Source organism: Zonotrichia leucophrys, chromosome 9 (genome assembly GCF_028769735.1).
Source record: "Zonotrichia leucophrys gambelii isolate GWCS_2022_RI chromosome 9, RI_Zleu_2.0, whole genome shotgun sequence".
Lineage (NCBI taxonomy): Eukaryota > Metazoa > Chordata > Aves > Passeriformes > Passerellidae > Zonotrichia > Zonotrichia leucophrys.
In genome coordinates, this window is record NC_088179.1 from 13962747 (window position 1) to 13984547 (window position 21801).

The following is a 21801-nucleotide window of genomic DNA, read 5'->3' on the forward strand; positions in this document are numbered from 1 at the left end:
CAGCGGGGCTGCGGGCGCACGGCTGCGGGGGCCCGGCCCGGCCCGGGAGCTCTGCCGGCGTGCCGGTGCCCGCGCTGAGCACCGAGCTCGGAGCCGCTGTGTGTGCGCGACCGGTGCCGGTTCCCCGAGCTCGGAGCCGCTGTGTGTGCGCGGCCGGTGCCGGTTCCCCGAGCTCGGAGCCGCTGTGTATCGCGGCCGGTGCCGGTTCCCCGAGCTCGGAGCCGCTGTGTATCGCGGCCGGTGCCGGTTCCCCGAGCTCGGAGCCGCTGTGTGTGCGCGGCCGCTGCCGGTTCCCCGAGCCCGGAGCCGCTGTGCGTGCGCGGCCGGGGCCGGTTCCCACAGCCGCTGTGTGTGCGCGGCGCGGATCCCGCAGCCGGGCCCGGCGGTGCCGCGGTGCGGGGGCGGGGCGCGGGCCGCGGGCGGGGCGCGCATGCGGGCGGTGCCAGGCAGCGCGGCGGGCCGCGGAGCCACTCGCCCCCGCAGCACCGCTCGGCCAGGGACAGCTCCCGCCAGGTAACGCGCTCCCCCCGCGCCCAGCCCCGCTCCGCTCCGCTCCCCGCGGGGCCGGGGGGGCCCGGCCGCTCACGCCGTGCCCCCCGCCGCTTGCTTACTTGCTTGCAGCTCCGGGGCTGTGACAGCGCCGTCCCCACCGCGGAGCGAGGCAGAGGCGGCCGGCTCTGCCCGCCGGGCTCTCGGCTGAGGAGGGTGCGCGTCTTCCCGCAACTTGCCGGCGCTCGCAAGGCTCCGCGATGGAAGGGAAAGGTGGGTCGGGCGCGGGGGGGCGGCGGCGGAAGGACCGCAGTGGCCGGGCTGGTGCGGGGCCGGGCGGCCGAGGCTGCCGCTGTGCTGGGGACATTGCAGCACCCGCGGGGAGCGTCCCTGCCGAGCCGCGGGCTGCTCGGCCCGCTGCCCACGGAGTGAGGGGAGAGGTGCTGGTTCTGTAAATTTATTTTCCTTTAGGGCGAGACGGATGTTAGTTAGTGATTTGTTTTCTTAATGCTAAGGATTTGCATAATAAATATGAGGTCTGTCCCATGATTTTTAGCCAGTCAGCAATGGGGAGGTTTTTAACAGATGAAAAGCATTTTATGATTAGAATGGGTTTAAAAACAATAAATCTCATTTTTCTTTTTTTCTTAAACGAGATCAGGGCTATAGAGCTCTGCCCTCGTTACATTGCATATTTAATACATCAGAACATCCTGACAGATTGGAAGAAATGCAACGAGTATTGTGCTATTGAACTGTCCACCCTGGAAAGAGGAGATAATTAAATCTTGCCTGGCTAGCTTGCGTGTTTGCATACGGAGATATCTCATCCACGTATATCCCTTCAGGTTGAGCATATGCATTTTGTTCCCATACATAGCTGTGTGGTCCTGCACAGTTATTTACCTATCCATCTCTACAATTGCACTGGAAATCACACATTCAACTGGTACGTGAACTCAAAGCCTGTACGTGTTAATTGCCAGTGAAGTACTGATGGTAAGTCAGTGCATGCAGAGGAAAGGCGAGTTGCCATTCCCACCCAACATAGCTGCCAGCTGTCCTGTACAACACAGATCTGTGAGCAGTTTAATTGATAGTGATCAGGGCAGTGGGGCAATATGGACTATATTAATTCAAGGAAAATTATGGTAGACTTGTATAACACAATACTACATACCTTCCAGGGAGACGAGCAAGCTATATTTAAACTTGGGGTTTATTTTTGTAACTATCTTGTCAATCAGGGCTATAGTTCTCCTGTGTGGGAATATCTGATTATATGCTGATTAAGGAAGGAAGCTATTTCAATCATAAGGAGGCAGTATGCCCTATAAAGTACAGTTTCTTGTGGGCAGTGATCAATAAACATACCAGGGCTTGGGGAACACGTAAGTACCTCTTAAGAAGGCGTATCTGCGAAGACTTTACTTAAATTAAAAAGCTCACAGCAGTCATGCTAGCGCTACAGAGATTTTTTGTACTCTCCATGCTGTTTTCACAGTTAACCTGAGATGGCCACCTTTGCCTTTTGAATGTCCTGTTGGTACTTGCCTTGATGAGAAACAAATGGACTGTGACTTGAGTATAACACACTGCGTGCCTTGTCATGCACTACAGGGGCAGGGAAAAGGCTCTCCGTGGAACTTCGGATGGAGCTCGTGTAGCTGGAGCAGTTGTGCAGGGAGCAGGAAGGAAACATCTGCAATGAAACAAGGATCCAGGTAGCTGGTGGCTAAAGCACCTCCAGAAGGAGAGTTGCCCAACTCTTATCCTGTGTTATGCTGCAGTTGCTGCCTGAACTGGCAGTGAGTGTCTGCTGAGGCAGGTTTTGGGGCTGCTGGTACTGGTGTTTATGGGCTCTGCAGCAGCCCATGTTTCTGGGTACTTGGCTGTGGTGGGGTAGTGGGATTGAAGCATGCCCAAGAGTCAATACTCATTTTGATGCAAAAAAATTCTGAGCAATTTGCTGTTACTAGAGATTTTCCTCCATGGGGTAGGGGAAGGGAACAAATACTGAGTTTCCTCTATGTAAAAAGAAGGACTGTTGAGAGCAAACCCAGCAGAAATCAAGGTACTGAAATGAGATGGGTCCAAAGCAGGGTTGACCATAAAGGAAATACACAGGGAACTTTGGCATCTCAATGAATAAATGAGAAGGCAAAGGAAGCCTTCTCACGGCAGGGCTCCAGTTGTGCTGGCACTGAAGTAGTTTTTGTGACTTGGGTAGTGCTGGAGTGGCACAAGAAGGCCTGCGGTGCACGGGATCACAGAGCAGTTTTGTGTAGGTGTACAGTGAGGCACAATGCAGGACATCCCCCCGGAGGAAAGCTATGAGCCAGACTCAACTCTTCACATCTTCAGCTTTTGAGGCTAATCCTGGATGGATTTGCAGCTGCATAGCCTGACTATGCACTGGTTCACATTTTGTTTTCATTACTAACCAGGCCTCTGCATTGCCAGTCCTCTGTTAGGAGATTGTTGCTTGCAGATGATGCTTCTCCAAAGTCATCTCTTGCTTTTTAAATGATTCCTCCTGCAGCCTTTCTCCCACCTCTCCAGTCTTCCTCAGTGCAAATCTCAGAACATCTCCAACTCAGTGTTGTGCAGATACTGAGGAAGAGTGTGTGCTATATTAAGCAACATAAAGTCTGTTTAAGAAAACCTGCCGTCTGGTCCCTGAATTCAGCTATCCCTGATGAAGGCTGTGGACATTTCTGCACAGGATCTGCCATCAGTAGAACTTGGTTGTCTGAATATGGCTGGGGCTGGTGCTTTGCAAAGCCTGCAGTCTGCAGTAAAAAATGGGCTAAAGAACCATCTCTGGCACTGCTTAGAGCAGCCATAACTGATTTCACTGGTTGGGCTTACTCATGAGAATGAGGGGAGAAAGATATATCCTAGTTTTTGTGCAGTGGGATGTGGGACTAAGAACTTTACTGTTGGGAATGTAGCAGTAAGAGTACAAGCCAAGAGGGCTCTGTTGAGGTTTGAGGAGGTGGTGCAGCCTGCCTGTGCCATCTTCCAGCAGACACAGCTGGCTAGAGCCAAACATCTCTATCTCCTCACCATGCCTAAAAGATAAATAACACTCTATGGAGCTGCAAAGTTACCAACACATCTTGGTGATCTAAAAGTAGCATTTGGCCTCATCTAACTTAGAGCTTCTCTGACTCTGTTCTGCACATTCACTGTCTGCAAACCTTTTGCAGAAGTAAGGAGCTTAAAAGTTGTAGCTGTTCCCAGAGCTCATTAGGCAGTGGGGGATGCAGGGCACCGTGGGTGAGAGCTCTGTTTTGCATCTGCTACCTGATCCCTGTTCTCTGAATCTCGCCACTACAGCAGTTCCTGTGGGCTGCAGCAGTAAGCGATACCACATCAGGCATCCCAGGAGCTGGGCTTTGCCAAAGCTAACAATAGTTAATGTGGAGGTTAAAGAATACTTGGTCACTTGCCAGATTCTTCAGTCACAGTTAGAAAGATGCTTAGCAGAGGAAGGAACGTCATGCAGTGATGTTCAGAATCAGAGGCTGGAAAAGGAATCAGCCAAACAAGAGTCAAGCTCCACGGTGTGGAATGGATCCCTAGGCTTCTGGATGGAGTGGAGAGGGACTGCAGGCTGGCCTTGCTGCAGGGAGAGCTCCTCTCTTCTAAAGGTGCAGTATGCTTTTCTGTACTCCTGAAAATACAGAAATCACATTCTCCCTCACTGCTAGAAGACCCAGATTACTACTTTTATCTTGCTTGAGGTGGGGACTGGGGTCTTGATGTGTCAATGTTGTATGGGGGGCAGGGCCAGGCTGCCAGTCTGAACCTTCTTTAGAGGCTCAGCCAGTTCTTGGTGCTCTCTGCTATCCCTGGAAGTCAGTGCTGGTACTGGTGGCTCTGGGGTGGCTGGGCAGGCTGCCTTCAGCACAGGATGCTGTTAGCTAGGAAATACAGCAGGACTTGCTCTTGTCAGCTGGTCTATGGGGACAGCAAAATTAAAGCATGTAGCTGAGATGTGGAGATGCTCTTGTCAGCCCCCTGAGCCATGGTCCTGCCTTGCTGGAGAGACATTCTCCATGCAGTAGGTCTGCTCACAGGACCCCCATCCTCATGCTCAGGGGGCTGTGTGGGGGAAGCAGGGAACCTGTTCTTCCAGCTCTCTTCTGCTCAGGGTCCCAAAGCAGCAGGGCTTTGAGGAGATGTCTGCAGAGGACATCTCTGCAGTGTGACTGTCCTAGGCAGATGCTGCCACAGTAGTGTTACCTGAGTCATGTTCTCTTCCCAGTGACAAAGCTGGGAGCAGGATTTTTGCTTTGTAGACAAGCCACAATGCTGCTGTTCATAGATATGGGATGTTCAGGCCTGTAAGTGGAAGGCCTTAAGCAGTAAGATCCCATTTACTCAGGGCACAGGGTTCCCCTTCCTGGCACTGGCAGACTGGTCTGAGCTCTTTGCATTGTGCTGTCTTGTGGATATGAGAATGGGGAGAGTGGTTTGATCCATCTTGTCCCACCAGAGGTGCTCTGAAGCCTCCTTGGCCAGCCCCAGCATTGTGGGCCTGCTTCCTCTGTGCAGCTGCCTGCATGCTATGCCTGTAAAGGACAGAATCTTCACCTTGAAGAACTTGTGATCAAAACCCAACAAGAGCCAGTGAATGTTAGGATTGAAGACAGACTTTGTGGACAAGGTGAGAGAGGGTGGCAAGTGAGAACATGCAGTTCTGGAGGTTACTGTGCACTGTTCCCACCTCTGTGGCTTTCTTCAACAATCAAAGGAAAGATCTTAAAGATCCAAGACATAGTTCATGTCCTGAAGCTGTCTGAGATGCTCACGTCAAACTGTACCCCATAATACACCTTCCTGACCTGCCCTGTGTTTGTTGGAGGTGAGTCTGCAGCACATACTGTCACACATGTGTTGGAGTAGTGCAGATTGCTTTGGAAAGTCTGGGTCCCACGGGACACCTTAGGTGCTTATTTGCAATGCAAACAAAACAGTGGGACTGCTACTTTTGTTACAGAACTGTTTTCTTTTTTGGGGAGTGCTTGCATGTCTGTCAAGATGGTCAGAGGCTCCTCTGAGCAGTGCATTTTGCACAGAGGAGGCAGCTCCATGTTCTCAGCCTTTGCAGTGATGTTCTGTGTGAGATCCAGGACATGTCACTGAGGCCAGCAGTTCTCAAACTGGCTGCTTGAAGGTTGACACAGGGAAGCATATTTGGGGAGGTAAATAAATGGCCTGTTCTTTTTTTGCTTGCTCCCCCATGCCCCAGGCTGTGCATTTCAATGTAGGTACCAGCTTTCTGTATAGCAGGGGAGCACTTTGATCGTCTGACCTTATCACCTTATCCCTGAGGCTGGAGTGGGGTGCTGTGAGAGACTGCTTTGGTGCTGTGCTTCAAACTCCACCAAAAGAGGAGGGGAATGTCAGGCACTAAGTTAGCACTGCGGTCTTGCTTTTCTTTAATGCATTTCAGAAAGGGAGAGAAATGTCTTTTCCAATTGCTTTAGAAATCAACACAAACATGACTGTCCTGAGAGCGCTCAAAGAGAAGAGCTTGGGTTGCTGTGTGGCTCTGGCAAAATGAACCAACCTTGCCTATTTGCTGCCACCTAGAAGAGGTTAATACCTTTATTAACCATCATTTGATAGCTGCTGAAATACTATGGGTGGGCAACTGCACCTTCTGAATGAGAAGGGTGATCCAAGCCAATCTGATGTTGAGGGAAGTAGATGTGGTACCCCAGGGAGCATCTGAGCTCTAACAGGCCTCTAACATGCTCTAGCAGGTAATGGGCAGGAAAAGTGGCCATGCTCATAGTCCTCCATACCAACAAACCCACCAGGTTACTAAACAAAGGTGGGAGGAGGACCCTATTAATCTTATAAAAATTAGTTCAGGACTTGGTCATCAGGCTTTTATGAAAACCCTTCAACCCTTTTACACAATCTACATGGGAACTGTGGATGTTGTTTTTAGACTGAATGAAATGCGAGAGTAATTGAAAGTAATTTTTTTAATGCATTCAGTTGTTCTGACATACCATTTATACCCAGAGTGGCTGGAGGCGTAATCTGTGGATACTTTGAGTAATGACCTGCGTACAGCTGTTTCATCCCTAGGTCACATGGGGTCCAGAAATTTTTAAAAAATGTGATTATTTTTGTAAGTTTTTTTTTTTGAGACTTAGCTTACCAGAAGATTTTTCTTATTTGCTCTTATCTTTCCCTCTCTATCTACTCAGCTATTCAAATCTTGTCTGAATTGCACTCATTTTTTAATGTGCCATAAAACTTGATATGCAAGAGCTAGTTATTTAGGAAGAATTGCAGAAACTATTTTAGTCTGTGTGTTTTGACCTATAAATGAGGTAACATTATTAATTTTTACATGCAAATCATGGTGTTTATTAGCATGGTAAAAGGCAATTTGACAATGAAAAATATTCCTGATGGATATAGTAATTAATGCTTTCACTCAAATTGCAAAGCCTTTAATAATGCTGTTATGCTTAAAATGATCGAAGAAAAAGTTGACTATTTTCCTGTCAGTGATGCAAGGAGGTTTCCTTTTAATATAACTCCTGTATCCCTGCCTTTTCAAAGAGTTCTTTATAGTCAATAAGACTGCAAATCACCAGGCTAATTCATTGAGTTTCTTCTCCCAGGTCTCGGGTTTGGATGAACCTTATGATTCGATACTTCTGTGGGGATGCACATTGAGAGCTCTGGCTTTTCTGCTCAGATTGAATTAAGGCATTTCTGGTGTCGTCATGTTTCAGTAGGGATCTTGTGGCTGGAGATGATGGCTGCTCCACGAGTGCTCCTGCGGCGCGCGCGGCCGAGGGAGGCTGTGTGTGCATCAGGATGTGCACTTGGAGAGGAGAACTAAGGCGTTTCTGCTTGCTATTTTTAATAGCATGTGCAAAGCAAGAAATCAGGGAAGCATGGAACAGCATTTCTAATTTGAAAAGCTGTGGTTTTTTTTTTTCCTTGAGCTGTGCTTCTTCCTTCTGTGTTTCATCCCCCCCGCTGGAGGCTGGCTTAAGGCTGGCTTAATCTGCCATCAGCTTTCAATAGGTAAGGTTAATTTGCTGAATGTAGCTACTTGGATTTTCTTCACAAATCCTCCAGAAGTGCTGCATTTCTTATTGGTATAATGAGGGAAAGTTGCCTTCCTTCTAAGTCACTGGGAATGTATTATTGATGTAAAAACACTTTCCTGGCATTTAATGCTATTTCCAAAAGAGGCTGACAAGCAGGAAGGCCTCCTCATGTTGACTGAGGCCCATCTGGTCACTGAGAGTTGTATGCAATGCTTACTCCAATGCAAAGTGCTATCATTGGTTATTTTTCTCTCCAAGTCCAGGTAGGCAAGTTTGTTGGTAGGATAGGTGTACTTGAGTGTTGTGATTCCACTATGCAAGCAGCTGTGGAACTGGAGGCCGCCCTGAGGGATCTTCAGTTGATGTTGGTCTCTAACAAGACCCAACTGAGGAGCTTAAACTCTCTGGTTCCAGATTCTGGACCTCACCCCTTCCTCCTCTCACTGGCACTCTGATCTCTACTTCTCATTTCTGTGTTTATCATTACTTGGGGCATTGAGAAACAGAATCCAGAGGTGGTGGTGGTTGTTTGGCTGTGATGTGATTTGGGGTGGAGTGGAATTACAGGGGTCTGTGCAGCTTGAAAGATCAAACCTGTATGAAATTGAGCAGGGTGAAATAAAGTTCTTCTTTGAAGGACAGCCCTCAGAGCTTCATCCTTTATTGATGCGTAGTTCTGAATATATATTTTGGAACACTTCAGTGAGTATGACACTTGTCACAAATATTTTGCAGCAATGGCTTTAGAAAGATCAGAAACAAACACCAACATATTCCACATAGGCAGAATTATCATTCCATCATAGATATTATTTTAAGATTCACTTTAGTTTTCTGAGTTTTTTCAAGGAGAGCACATAGAGTATTCATTCTCTACTTGAGAATCTTTGCACACACTGCTTGCCATGATGCAGAAATGCTCATTTCTCTGGCCCTTTAGAGTGGCTCTGAAGTCAGTCTTATACATGCTAGTGGCTCTACCATACTGTAAGTGACAGGGGAACAGCAGTAATGCCAAAATGAGGAAAAATGTGGAATCCAGCACCTTCAGTAAATGGAGGGGAAAAAAAGTTAATTATACATGAAGGGAGACTTGGATTTCCTAATTTGATACTAACAAGCCATTGCAGCATAACTGGGCAGACAGTAGAATAAGCTTCCTCAGCAAGACCTGCTTTTTATAATATTTCCAGCTTATTTGATCTCTTTGAAAGCTGAATCTGAGCTTTTGAGATATTTTCTGGCCTTGAATTCACATTCCCTTTTAGTATTGACCAACGCTCCTGGTATTCTGAGACTGCCTGTTAACTGGTGCCATACATTATCAAATAATTGCATTGACAAAGTCATCTGTTAATTTTTAAACTTCTTATTCCTATCAGTGTGCCCCAGTGGAGAAATATCATACTGCAAATTATAACCATTTTGTTGCAATATGAGAAGTGCTGGGGGAGTCAGCAGAGAAGTTTAAAAATTATTGTCCTGAGTCTCCTCTTCCAGTCAAGATTTTAAATGAAGTACGTGGAGCTGTTCTTGATTTGCAGTGGTGAGATAAATGCCTCATTTGGTCAGTAGGCAAAGGCCAGGTCTCTAATGCCTTACTGAACTGAAAACAAAGGAAATAATACTGATGATATGGTGTGAGACCTATTTAACTGCCTTTAGACCTTGACTATTAACTGTTGAAGAAGTAGCAAAGGCTTGAAGAAGTAATTTTATGTTGGTTCAAGGGGATGGTAAACTAGCAAACATTTGTGGCTTATTTACCTTTTACTTTCTTCCAGCCACTTTGAAGGCAATTTCCTTTATTGGTACAAATTACATAGCCTTGAGGCATTTGTGTTAGCAGGTGCTATTAAAATTGCTATGTGGGATCACTGAAGGGGTATTGGGGATAGTTAAAGGTGGTACAGAGATTTTATCATCAGAAGGCATGAAAAGATACTTTATTATTAGAAATCTACAGTTCTTATGGAAACAATAGTGGACCTGAGACCTGATTGCCCTTTAGCAATCTTCTCTCACACTGTTGGTGAACTATGAACTACACTCTGGAGAACCATATCTATAAACAATGGTTACAGAAAGAGAGATAATTGTTTGAATTCTTTTTCTCTAAGTTTCTTCACAGCTTCCCAGGATTTTCCTGCAAGAACCATGTCTCTTTCTGTTCAGAGCATAAGTCATTACTACAATGTGGTATCTTCAAAAGTCAGATTATCCACCCCATCTTAAAAATGACTATGAATTACACTACAACAAGTGGTTCTGTGCTGAGACATGTCTCTGCCATTGCTACTAAACATAGTGCTGGATATCTAGATTTACCTGTCAGTTTTATTTGCGTGATTCATCTCTCAGTAACATGCATTGCAGGCTCTCAGACCTAAATGGTGCTTTTAGTGCATTCCCCTCTCAAAAAATATCCACATCCAGGAACAGCAAGACTTTGTGGGGTGTTTTTTGTTTGTTTCTTTAAAAAAGGGAAAATAAAGGCACTAGGGATGAATTTCTCCCCTCCTTTGATTAGAAGGTTCCCAGAAATAGTGAGGAAAAGCCTGACATACTAAAGCATACAGCCGTGGGCAGTATACAGAGACAAAGAACAGAGTGTGTTTAAAATCTTAATTATTTATAGTAAGAAAATACTGGTTTTGGTTAAATTGTACCTTCTGTGGCACCGCCCTGAGGTTGATGACAGCAGATATGAGTGCAGAATTTAGCCTCATGCTCTGCTGTCTGTGAAATTGAGACCAGGACATTGAGGCTGATGCTGAGCTTTGCATTCAGGGGAATCTTCTAGTGCAAGCAGTGCTCTGTGCTAGTCAGCCAGACAGTGGGGATTTTTGGGTGGATGGCCCATTACAGACATACTGCTGTATGCATGAAAACACAGGCAGGTCCTTTTTTATTTAAAGATTTTCAGGAGCAGTGAATCCAGAAGAGTCTCGCTGACTCTCAGCACTGTTAAAGCTGGCATCGCCACCACTGAAATGCATTTATGCTTGTGTGAAGCATGAGTTTATGCTCCATAATCTCAAAGGCAGGGCTGCTCTTGTATTCCTGAAGTTAGCTTTATTACCCAGAAGCTGCATGGTGATTTGGTAATCCAAACCAAACAGAGCATGTTCTGACTGTGGCTCCAGCTGATTTTGAAAGTAGCTGTGGTGGGCAATTGGCTTGGAGAAAATTGGGATTGTGTAGGTAGATATCTCCCATCTCAGCCCCTCCGGTACCTTCAGGTCAGTTCTGTCAGTGTCCTAGCAAAGCTGAAGGCAGGACATCTTGGGCTGTTGTCTGTCTGTCAGAAACACTGAAGTTTAGCATCTACCTCTTTTCCCTTCTGTTTGCAATGGAGCTGCCTAAAAATCAGATCTATTTTGCAGGAAATCCAATTTTCTGACATTTCTCTGCTGAGCTGGATGGGACCCAATAGTTCCCTTACCATCCAGGCCAGTCAGGGGTTTCCTGGACTCTGCACTTTCTGATGGATCTTGCCTTAGAGTCACAAGAGTTTGTCAGCACCTGTGGTAATATAAACAGCACAAATGACATTGAACTCATGTTTGTAAGCTCAACAATTTTACTGTACACTGTTTTTGGAAGGAGGTATCACAATAGGCAACTCTTACAGCTTTCTCAGGGATTGGGGATTTCGTGGGATGCTTTTAAGTCCTTTCCAGGTGGAGGTACATATGGACCATAAAGCTTTATCACTGTTTTTAGCTTTTGTACTGTTTCCCTAATCAACTTTACACATCTTCTAGCTGTATGGAGCTTAAGTTGTTGGGAAAAATGGTTGTTTCCAGGTTTTCATTTCATTTTCCTTTGTAAAGAAGACACAGTGCTATTTGCCAGAAAGGAAAGGTACATCATCAGACAAGCCTGTGTATTCTTCTCTTCAAAAATACTGAATTTCATTTCTAAATAACATGTTAGTTTGAAGTTGTTTTGAAATTATTTCCTTGGGGGAAAATATTATTAATTACTGTTATTAATGCTATTAACAAACAATAATGGGTTATTGAAAGCTTTAAAACTAACTTTTTCCTTAGGGTTTCCCAGAACAGTTCAACAGAACTGATCTCTAAATTGCAAGTGTTACAATTGACTGTATCACATATTTCTGTGCAGAAGGTCCCAGCTGCAAATGTTCTGCCCATTGTTTGCCAATGGTTATTGCCTCAAATGTCATGCAAGGCCATGGGAAATAGTTTAGATCCATGAAGATGTGACCTCATCTGGATAGATTATCTTTTAGCTTTACCAAAAAAGCACCATTCAAACCACATTGGTTTATGAACTAGGTGGCTTTCCCCCCATGTCCCAGAACAGCTCCAGCTGGCACTGGTGGCTATGGACTCCAAATATTTATAGTGGTGCTGCTTGGTCCCAGAAATGGTGACCAAGGTGGCCATCAGCCAATGGCTGCTGAATGCCCTGAGTGTAATGAGTTGAAAATCTCATGTACCTCCTTGAGGGGAAAATACAATCAGCTTGTCTCTAATTATGACCCCAGTTAATGATAGAGCAATCCAGAAATATCACAGCATGGGCAGTGAACTCAGTGAACTTACTTGATATAAGACAAACCTGGATGGGTCTGATATTGGATCCTTATTTTTTGCTGAAAGACATATTGGACTGTCAGTTCTGTTCCTGGAAGGGCTAATTACAGCTACATAAGGCAATAAATCAGCTCCTTCTCCTCTGGAAAAGAAACCCCTTGGCTCTCAGCTCAACCCATGCTGGCAAAAAAGTGTGGGGATGGAGAGCCAGAGTTTTACACAGCTGTGCCAAGTTCAATACACCAGTTTTTAAATCACTTGGGTTTAGCCACTTATGTCTGTATTCCATAAAGAAAGAATGGTTAGAATTCCATAAAGAACTCTGGTTAGTGGAGTTACTGTGCATGGAGACTGACTTTGGCTCTGGATTTAGTCTGAGGCTGTCTGGACAGTACGTGTTGATGAGTGCACTGGGGTTGAGGTCTTTATTTTCTTATGTAGGAGTAACATGAGAAACCCAGCATGGCTTTAGTGTGAGATCAGTGCTGATCTGAGACCTTTCCTGGGCAGCGTTTACAATTTGGGAATGGCTGGATCCAGCTCTTGATGTTGTGTTGTTGGCCAGAGAGCTCAGGGAGCTTTGGGAAAATCATCTTTACGGTCATAAGGAAGAGGATAGTACAGAGCAGCAGGACTCCTGGGTTATATCCTGCCTCTGAATTGTAAAAATTGTTGAAATTGCTTTTAAATCTTCTGTGCTGCTCAGTGGAATGAAGATTGGTGCATAATGCAGCCCTGAAACCAGGGCACTGATGTTTTGTTTTCTCCTGCTAATCCGAAAGGTTTTGAGCCATTATACTACTAAAGCACATGTTCACCCCCAGCCTAGTGGGGTGATGTGAGCTTCCCGCTGCACCTTTTTCTGAAGTTCATAGCTCACAGCTGTCTCTGAAACATCTCAGATGAGTTTAAACTGGAGAGATGCATCCCATGCTGGCTGCGATCATGACTAGCAAAGTTGAAGTTTACCAGTTATTTCTTGGAGGATGAATCCCAATAGCTTTTCACCACTTCAGCAACAAGCAGAGAGCAGTGTTCAGTGACTGTGGGTAAGATCATAGTGTTGGGCCTAGAGGCATTGCAGTAGGGCTGCAGCAGCCTACATGGTGGTTGAAGATTGTAGAAGGAGCTGTTTTAGACAGGGACACGAGGAAACCTCTGTTCTATTTGTTTGGGTTATTTTTTGGGTTTTTTTGGTTTGTTTTTTCTTTTCCAGGTGATCACTATTGTACCATCTTGTATTGTGTGGAGTTTTTTCTTAGCTGTTATCAAGGGCTGTATGTTTAGGCAGTCCCCTGATGTGGGTCTCATGGGGTGGTAATGTCCCTGCTGTGCCTCAGCCCTAATCCTGTCCCCAGTAAAGATGGTGATGCAGAGGCACTAGGAAAACATCGGGTCTGAGAAGTGTTCCTGTAAGTTTGCTGTGTTCTCTAGGCTGATCTGGGCTCTCACTGAAGGACAACCTTATGGAAACACAGATGAAGGGACAGAAGTAGCAGTCCTCATAGTTGTCCCATTTCTGCTACAATTGCTAATCACCTGGCATTTCATAACATCTTTTTCTCCTCCTGTGCTGTCAGCTCCAATACTTGCTGTACAATCTTGTAGTCATTGGGATGGCAGAAGATTGCAGTCCCATAATTGTGTTATAGCTGGTTTGCTGTGAGCCTGGCAGATGAAAATTCCCTTGACTGGTAAATGAAATTAGGAGTGCATGTGACCAAACGCTGAGTGCGTCACGTTTTGTCCTCTCCACGTTTTGTCCTGCATGTGTAACATTTCCATTAACCAGGACTGAAGGACTTGTTCAGTTGTTTGCACCATTTTTCAGGGCACACTAGACTTTTGTGCAAAAGATACTGTTAATATTTTCCTACTAGAAAGAGCCGATTGGTAGGCTCTTCCTGGTGGAACTGAAATCCTTGGGGTAAGGAGGAGCTCTTCTTACATAAAACATTTAATACTTTAAAATATCTGAGAATTTTTATAGAGCTATGAAAATATTATAGATTGTGGATATAATCACTCTTAATTTTAAAATCTACATGTTTTATGAAATTATTATAGTGACCATATTTTAAGTTTTAAATAGTGTAGTTGGTTTGGCTTAATAATCTGTAAAGGTTCCATGCACAGTAAATCTAATTTTTCATGCAGAAAAAGATCTTCCAAGACAAATATTTGAAGTAATAGAAAAGTTAACATAGAGAAATGATGTGGAAGAACATTATTCTTTGGGTAATTGTTTCCTTTCTTTTTCTTATGGCTCTTTGCTGGAGGTAAATACCCAGGGCTCTCTGTGGCTCTGTGTGCTTCTAACAGGTGGCTATTTTTAATCACCTTTCTATGAAGGAAGGGGAAGAAGAGTTGTGCTGTCTTGATTTTGAGGTGTCTCAGGTACTAGTTGGCTGTTTCTGTGGGTGATGGGTGTATTTGGGACTGTTCAGAGAGGTCAGTGAGTCAATCTCACCAAACCCTGACAGGGGCACACCACTCACAGTTACATAAAAGTGTAAAATGGCCATTGAGAGGCCCAAATCAATAAGCACCTGTATCAGTGGGTGCTTTTCCTGTATTTGTCTTGTCATGTTCCCTTTGACTTTCGCAGTCACCCCTGTCCTGGCACTCCCACCTGTGCCTGCAATAGAACTGGCACATCTCAAGTCAACATCTCAGGCTCTTATGCATTTTATGCTGCTGGTGCTTAAGTCAAGGTGCTGTAATGCTCCCTACCTGATCCTGTCTGTTTGAATAATGTTGCTATTTCACCAATACAGGGTAGAAACCAAAGAACCCAAAATATTTTTCTGAAAATGGTCCATTTTGTTCTGTTGCAAAGCTGGGTCAGGGAGAAGCAATGACAGCTCCTTATGGTGGTGGTGGTGCTCACCATGTAACTGGAAATAAAATAGGAATATTTGCAAAGGCCAAGTTTTTCAGCTCTGGTAGAGACTTGAATAACTTTTGAAATACCTATTTCCTAAAAAGTTCAAATATTTCAATACTAGCAGTTGTTCAGACTAAGGAAAGATGGAATGGGGAATTTGTGGTACTTGAAACCATTTCATCAGTATGGAATTGCTTTGTTTTGTTTCTTCTGTTTAAGCCTAGATCAGCATCTCAAGGATGTTCAGGTGACACATGTTCATGTGAAATTTCATGTTTTGCCAAAGGAGCCAAAACTTCATTCTCATAGGTTTCAATGTTTTTCCTAATGCCACATGGCTTCTGGAGCTGAGCCTGGCAGCTGGACTCCATTCTTCCCTCCTCTCAAATCAGCCTGCCTGGTGAAATGCCAGCCTTTGTGACATGCAACACTAAATTGTTGCATAGCTCTTTGCATTTGTGGATATCAGTGCTATAAAAAGGAAACCAAAAGCTTTATCAGTGTTGCAAAGGAAAATGAGGAACAGAGTAGAGCCACTTACTCAAGGTCACCCTTGAAAGTGCCAGGAAAAGTCTCATTCCAGCACAGTTAGGAGTAAAACACTTTTCCACGATGCTCTGAGCTAGAACATCAGAAAATTCATATCTCTAATGAACGACAGGGAGACTCCTTAGTGCAATGTGAAAGATGTAGTTCTCCAGGGACTTTCCTATAATAAGAGAATGAGGGTGTGAACCACAAGTTTGAAGCAGTGTGTTAGTAGGGAAAGGTAGCTGAACTTATTAAAAATATTCAGCTATTTTTGGGTTAGTTGAAGAGGGCAGAACATTTTTATTTGTATGATACTTCACTGCAGTCACCCTGATGAGATGGTCTCTTCGTTGGAAAATGCAGAGTTGTTCTTGCATAATTGGTGGGGTGGGGTAGAAATCCAAAAGACAATTCTCAAGAGTAGTAATAAAGAAAGTCAGGGGGCTTGTTGACAAAGCACCTGTGGCCCTGGTTCATATGCAGATGGCCTGAGTGAGGATATTATTGCCTTCCTTTGGCATAAAGAAATGGAGCAGCAGTAAGTCAGCACAGTAATTATGCTTGCTTTTAGCACATATGATTCCTGGATTTAGGGGTTTTAAGGAAATGTGATGTTTTCTGCTATTTACTCACATGTAAATATCTCAGTGGATATACAGAGATTAAAGGATGTGGATTTTAGTCTTAAGTGAAGGTTTTTTGGAGTTCAGAGAAAGCTAGATCTCTAGGGTGTTCACTTTCTTTTTCTACCTGCCTGCATCCTGAGCATTCCCATAGGAGTACTGTGGTCCTTATAAATTGGAGTTCAGTGCCTGCAGGGGTTTTGATTTTCCTCCAAGCACAAGGCTCCCTGAAGGAGTAACACAGACTCAGAAGAGGGCTGCTCTGAGGACAGAGCAATGCCTTTGCTCGGGCTGGCAAGCATGGAGGCTGTGCTTTTGGAGGCATGGCCCGGCCTTCAAAGATAGACAGCCTTTGAACTGCAACTTCAAAAACAAGTTACCTGCTGGAAAATCAGGGAGTACAGGGAAATGGTTACATCATGCAGATTTAAAGGTGTTTTTTGCCAGAGGCGGATGTGACCTGCTCAGAGACTGAGAGGTGAGTACACATTCATTAAGGTGTGCCTTTCAGTTATAGGGCCTTGGATCCTAAGATATTAGTAGAAATGAAAATATGCAGAAGTATCTATGTGTAGGTGATACTCCTGCCTGTTATGGAAAAGGAGATATCAAATCACAGTGTTTATTTCTGTAGCCTACACATAAGGATACTTTGTGAAAAGATAATAGAGCTTTGCCGGTCCCCAGTTATTATGAAGTGTAATTCATTTGAAAGCCTACACTTAATTTAGAAAATAACAGATATATCAGGGCAGATTCAGTTTTTGCTTTTACTCTGAATTGAAACTGTTCACTATCAGTGGTTCAGTGTCTCATGGTTGATTGCTCTGTATGGAAGATGGATATTTCTCAAAGATCTATGCACAGTGTTCACAACATCAGCTGCTGTCTAATCTCTGCTCAGATAGTATTGAAAAGCAACAAACAAATACTAAGACACTTCTCAAAACCTGAAGGAAAAGGCTCAAGATAAGAACTGCTTTATAGTGTGTGCTTTCTTCAAAAAGCATTGTATCCGTATGAAATGATTTCCTAGATTTGTGTAGATCTGTGCTGCTGGCTAGTTATCTTCAGTGCTTTTACCTGGGTGACAGGCTACTTCTTGTATAAGCCAAAAAACCCTGGTTTTGTTAAATTCCATCTAGAAACCAGTCAGAAGCTTGGGGCAGACATGAGAATGTTATTGTAGCACATTCCTGCATGGGCTGTAGGTTGTCAGGACCATGGACAGAGTGTCAGTTTAAACCCTGGATACTTTCTTCATGGTGGTGTCTTAAAGGCAAAGGGTTGAGGTCCAGCGTGAGTGTGGGCAGTGGTCCTTGCTCCATGGGGGCAGCAGAAAAGCAAGTTTATTTTGAGCTACAAACTGAGCTACTGCACAGCCAGCACAGAGCTCCTGCTGCTGCAAAACCAGTCATGCAACTGTGCAACCTCACTTTTATTCTGGGTTTTTCCCAGCCCAGGGTCTCATGGCACAGTGGGCTGTGTGGGCTGCCCTGGAGGTATTGCCCTGTCCCAGCTCCCCATTGCTCGTGGCAGTGCCTGGTCAGGAGCCCCTGAGCAGAGGTTGGGCTGTGCAGGTGGGGCTGGGATGCTGGCCTGGTTTTGGAGTTGTTCTCCCTCCTGGCTGTGCGGGAGCTGCATGTAGGGCTGTGCTGGCAGGGTTTGCCTTCTCCCAGGTCTGCAGTCCTGGTGGGACAAACCTGCTGCACAGAGCTGAGAGAGAAAAGCTATCAAAGTGTCAGCTCTGTGACATGTGCTGTGGGACAGCAGTCTGCTCCCACTGCTGCCTTGCCCTGTGCCAGCACTACTTCTGGAAAGCTGTTTAACCATGTAGACATTGACTTTATATCTGGCCCTGTGTGAATGACAGAACAGTGTGCCAGCACTCCAAGTCACTGGGCACCAGCCTTACTGAGTAATTTGCCTTTGCACTTCATTCTTGGTTTTGGAGAGGAAACACTATATATAGCTATTTATAGATTAGCCAGGCCTTTTCTGAAGCTCAACCAACAAGACATTAATGGATGTTTCTGTCATCAAGAAATTCCTTCCTCTGTTGGTTACTTGGGTTTATTGATTTATTTTGAACTATACTTATTAGCATATTACACAGAAGGATTATATTGAAAAGTATCTGGTAGATCTAGATTTCCTTTCCTTTCAGTCTCTGCATAGTTACTTGAGAAAACAGGTGACAACCCAAACCTTCACTGCTTTGTAGGCCATCAGGGATGCCCATAACAGGGATGTACAGTGGGATGCAGACACAGACACTTGGTATCCTTATCTGTCCAGTGCAGGATGGTTTCTTCCAATTCTATCTTTATCAAAGTGTGGGGACAACCAGAGATGGATGTTTGAGAGACCTGCAAATCACTGACCAAAGCCAAGCTGAGCTGAGGGCTGTGGTCAGTAGAAGGGACATTTCCTTTTGCTGAGCCTCTGCAGCCCCTCAGAGCAGCAGTGCCTTGTGTGAGTGTGGCTTTTTCCTTCCTATCCCTGCCTAAGAGAGGAGAAGGAATCACCTGATGCACCTGAGTGTCCCAAGGCATTCCCAGCGAGCTGCTGTTAAAATGCACTTGGTTTGAATGAAGAGAAGAGGGGTCAAATTTGGTTGTAAGGAGCACAAATTACTGCAATTTTATTGCAGGGATTTAGGGTGAGAAGGTCAAGCAGGTGAGCTCACAAGTCATTGCAGTTGATGGACAAATTAAAAACCCCCAAGCATTTGATGCTGTGCAGTTTGAGCACTCATGAGCTGCTCTTGGGTGCCTTTGGCCAGCAGAGTTTTACTGGAGAGAGAACATCATCAGATCCTTGCCCTGAGCTTGAACTGCCCATAAAATTTGTACATCTTGGATCCTCCTTGGGTGCCTCAGAAGAGCTAAATGAATAATGTACAACCTTGAGGAGAGTAGCACTAATTGTTTAGGAATAACCCTTGCTAAGGCAAATATATTTTAAGTGGAGTCTCAAATGTTGCCTCAGCAAGCAGTTTGCCTAAGACACCCTGATGGGCAGGTGCTGAGCTCCAGCAATTCCTCTGTGTGGTTTTCACAAGATTGCTTAGGTCTGCTAAAATATGCAATATGGTGTGGTCAAAGAAATTACAAAATCATTGTTTGTCCTACAGAATATGGATCTGTGAAAGCCTATTTTCCAGCTAGGCACTTTGGAGAAGTTTTAATGTGCAGTTCTAAGCACTGCCTTGGCATTGTATGTGTGTTTGTGTTTTTGCCCCCCACCGAGTCTCATTTGCCAAACAAATTAGTGTCCCACAGGTGACTCTTTAGAAAGTGAAGTCATCCTTGAGTGGTCAATACCAGCCAAATCTGCCCTGAAATAGGAAAAAAAAATGCCTTCCTTCTTGGATGTTTCTGAGTTGCTTCTCCTCAGGCCTTTTGTGCTCTTCTGAAAAGTCCTAGAGACTTGGATACAGCATTACTGATGGTGACGGCTTGTTTCTTGTCAGAAGAAGGGAAAATAATTTTTTAATTGATTTGTTAATTCCAGATCAGGGTCAAACACTGTGGAAAAGTAATGGGCTTAGGTTGATCTGATTCCATACTGGATAAGTATGGATAAGTGTCTCTATTCTAGCATTATTGGCTCTGGTACCCCTGTGCTCTGCAGTGGGGCAGTGGCTTGGGGGAATGAAACCGGAGTTTCAGGCTGGGAGTGTGTGTGGACAATGCCCATTGCTGGGGGAGCACATGGTGCCTGCCCTGGAGGAAGGTCATGAGCTTCAGGCAGGCAGGCTTTGGCAGCACAGGGTTCACAGGTTTGCAAGGTGTTGGTAGAGTTTGATTATCAGGTACAGGTGTTGCTAAGCCTGAGCTGCTGTGATGTCAGGACAGGCAGTAGCTGTAGAGAGAAATATCAGGGGGATGGGGAAAGGTGATCAACTCATTCCCTGGTCTGAACTCCCAAAATAACCCTGAAATCTATTTTATTCCGCTCTGAAAGAATAATTTCCTTGCCTGGGAATTAACATAGCTGTGATGCTATTCTAGCACCATAAATGGGATTGAGAATGTGATGTTCCCTGCCCTGGAGAGTCACTGCCTCAGAAATGTGCTGGGGCTCTGCAGTTGTCACTTGCACATTGTGTCAGCATCCTCAGCCTCATCAGCGTTTCAGTTTGAAGCAGCATGGGCTTTTGATCGTAAACCATTTTACTTTTGGGACAGCATGAAGGAAACTGTGTTATGCTTTGCTGAGGGAAGGGGAAGGAGGGGTCTGTGCCTTTCTGTGTGTATTTTTGCAGCACACTGAGCCAAAACCTTCTAATTTAATGGGACAGATTTGCAAATTCACACCTGCAGAGTTTGCCTTCACAGGGTTTTCATGCACAAGCTTTTTATTTGTGCCCCAAGAGTAGCCTGCACCTGCTTCATCTCGCCTGTGAGACCAGCAGCTCTGATCTATTGACAGTTCACTCTCTCTGGTAATAAAGAAATGCCTCATCCTGCAGCATGGACCCCCTTTCGAGGGTAGTAAGGCTCTCCCAGGTGAGCAAGGGCCACAAACACAGCCCTGCCCATCTGTGCTGCAGACACTGCCCCAGCACAAGTGCAGAGGAACATGGATGACACTGCTGCTGTCTAAGCCTGCAGATCTCCAGGCTGTCAAGGAAGTTGTTTGGTTGTTTTTTTGTGCTGGTGCCTGCATGTAAAACATCAAGGAGCTGTTCTACACAGCTGCCCAGAAGTCTGGCCTTGTTTCTGCTGCTTCCTAACAGTGGTTCATGCATTGCATTTCTTTGCCTGAGATGAGTAGCTCAGGCTCCCATAACCATGGAAACCTGGTTTGTCTTCCCTAATAGCTTCAGCTGAGCTCAACATCTGTCTGCCTGGGAGAAGGCAGGCTGCAAGCTACAGGTTAGCTGTGCACACCTCTGGGGTTGCTAAAAAACCCTTGAGCACCTCCAGCAGCACCCTGGTGCACCAGGATGAGGCAACAATGCTGAGATAATGCTTGAGGGGCTTAGAAAAGATATGCTAGGCAGGAGGGGGAAACAGGGAGTGAAAGAAGGCTCTTCTGAGGCAGGAAGGTGTTAGGAAGCTGCCTAAGAAGATACTGCATTATGGTTGTCTTGCTCTGTGTGTGTTGGCTTGACATGCTGGGCGTGTGGAGCATTCTGTTGTGACTTTTAAGCTTTAAAAAAGCCATTTTCCATTTTAAGTTAGAAACCCTTTAAACAGCTTGCTTGTAGCAGAGAAGGAAATCTGGGTATAAGCTCATGAGCATAAAATAAGCTTTGAGATGGGGTAAGTGCCTCTCTGTGGTAACAGCAGGGTTCTATGCAGCTTTTCACTTAGTTATTGGAAGAATGGTTGTTGATAAATGTCTCATAGCTCTAACTTGCTGCTGGCAGTGTTGCTGGGCTTGTTAACATGGGGGAAAGTGGGGAGGAGTGTTTTTAAAAAAAGCTTAAAAAATAATTCAAGAGGGTTCATTCTGCTGCATTTCTGTATGGATGCACATAAATTTCCCATGGGCTGCAGTTTAAACTTGGAAGCACAGTTGCAGCCCTGAACTTCAGGCTTCCAGGAGCAGCCCTGATGGTTGCCAGCTTCTCAGAAAAGTCATTGTGGGAGCTGCCA

At 45.2% G+C, this 21801-nt stretch overlaps 1 protein-coding gene across 1 annotated transcript in view; it reads left to right on the forward strand.

Annotated features, from left to right (window-relative positions):
- Window positions 1–418: 418 nt before the first annotated feature.
- The window catches only part of FGF12 (fibroblast growth factor 12), a 218723-nt gene continuing 197340 nt past the window's right edge, over window positions 419–21801 (forward strand). The window contains exons 1-2 of the mRNA XM_064720753.1: window positions 419–513; window positions 622–762. Coding sequence (XP_064576823.1) covers window positions 750–762 — 13 coding nt within the window. The 5' untranslated portion in view covers window positions 419–513; window positions 622–749. The remainder of the gene's footprint in view (window positions 514–621; window positions 763–21801) is intronic.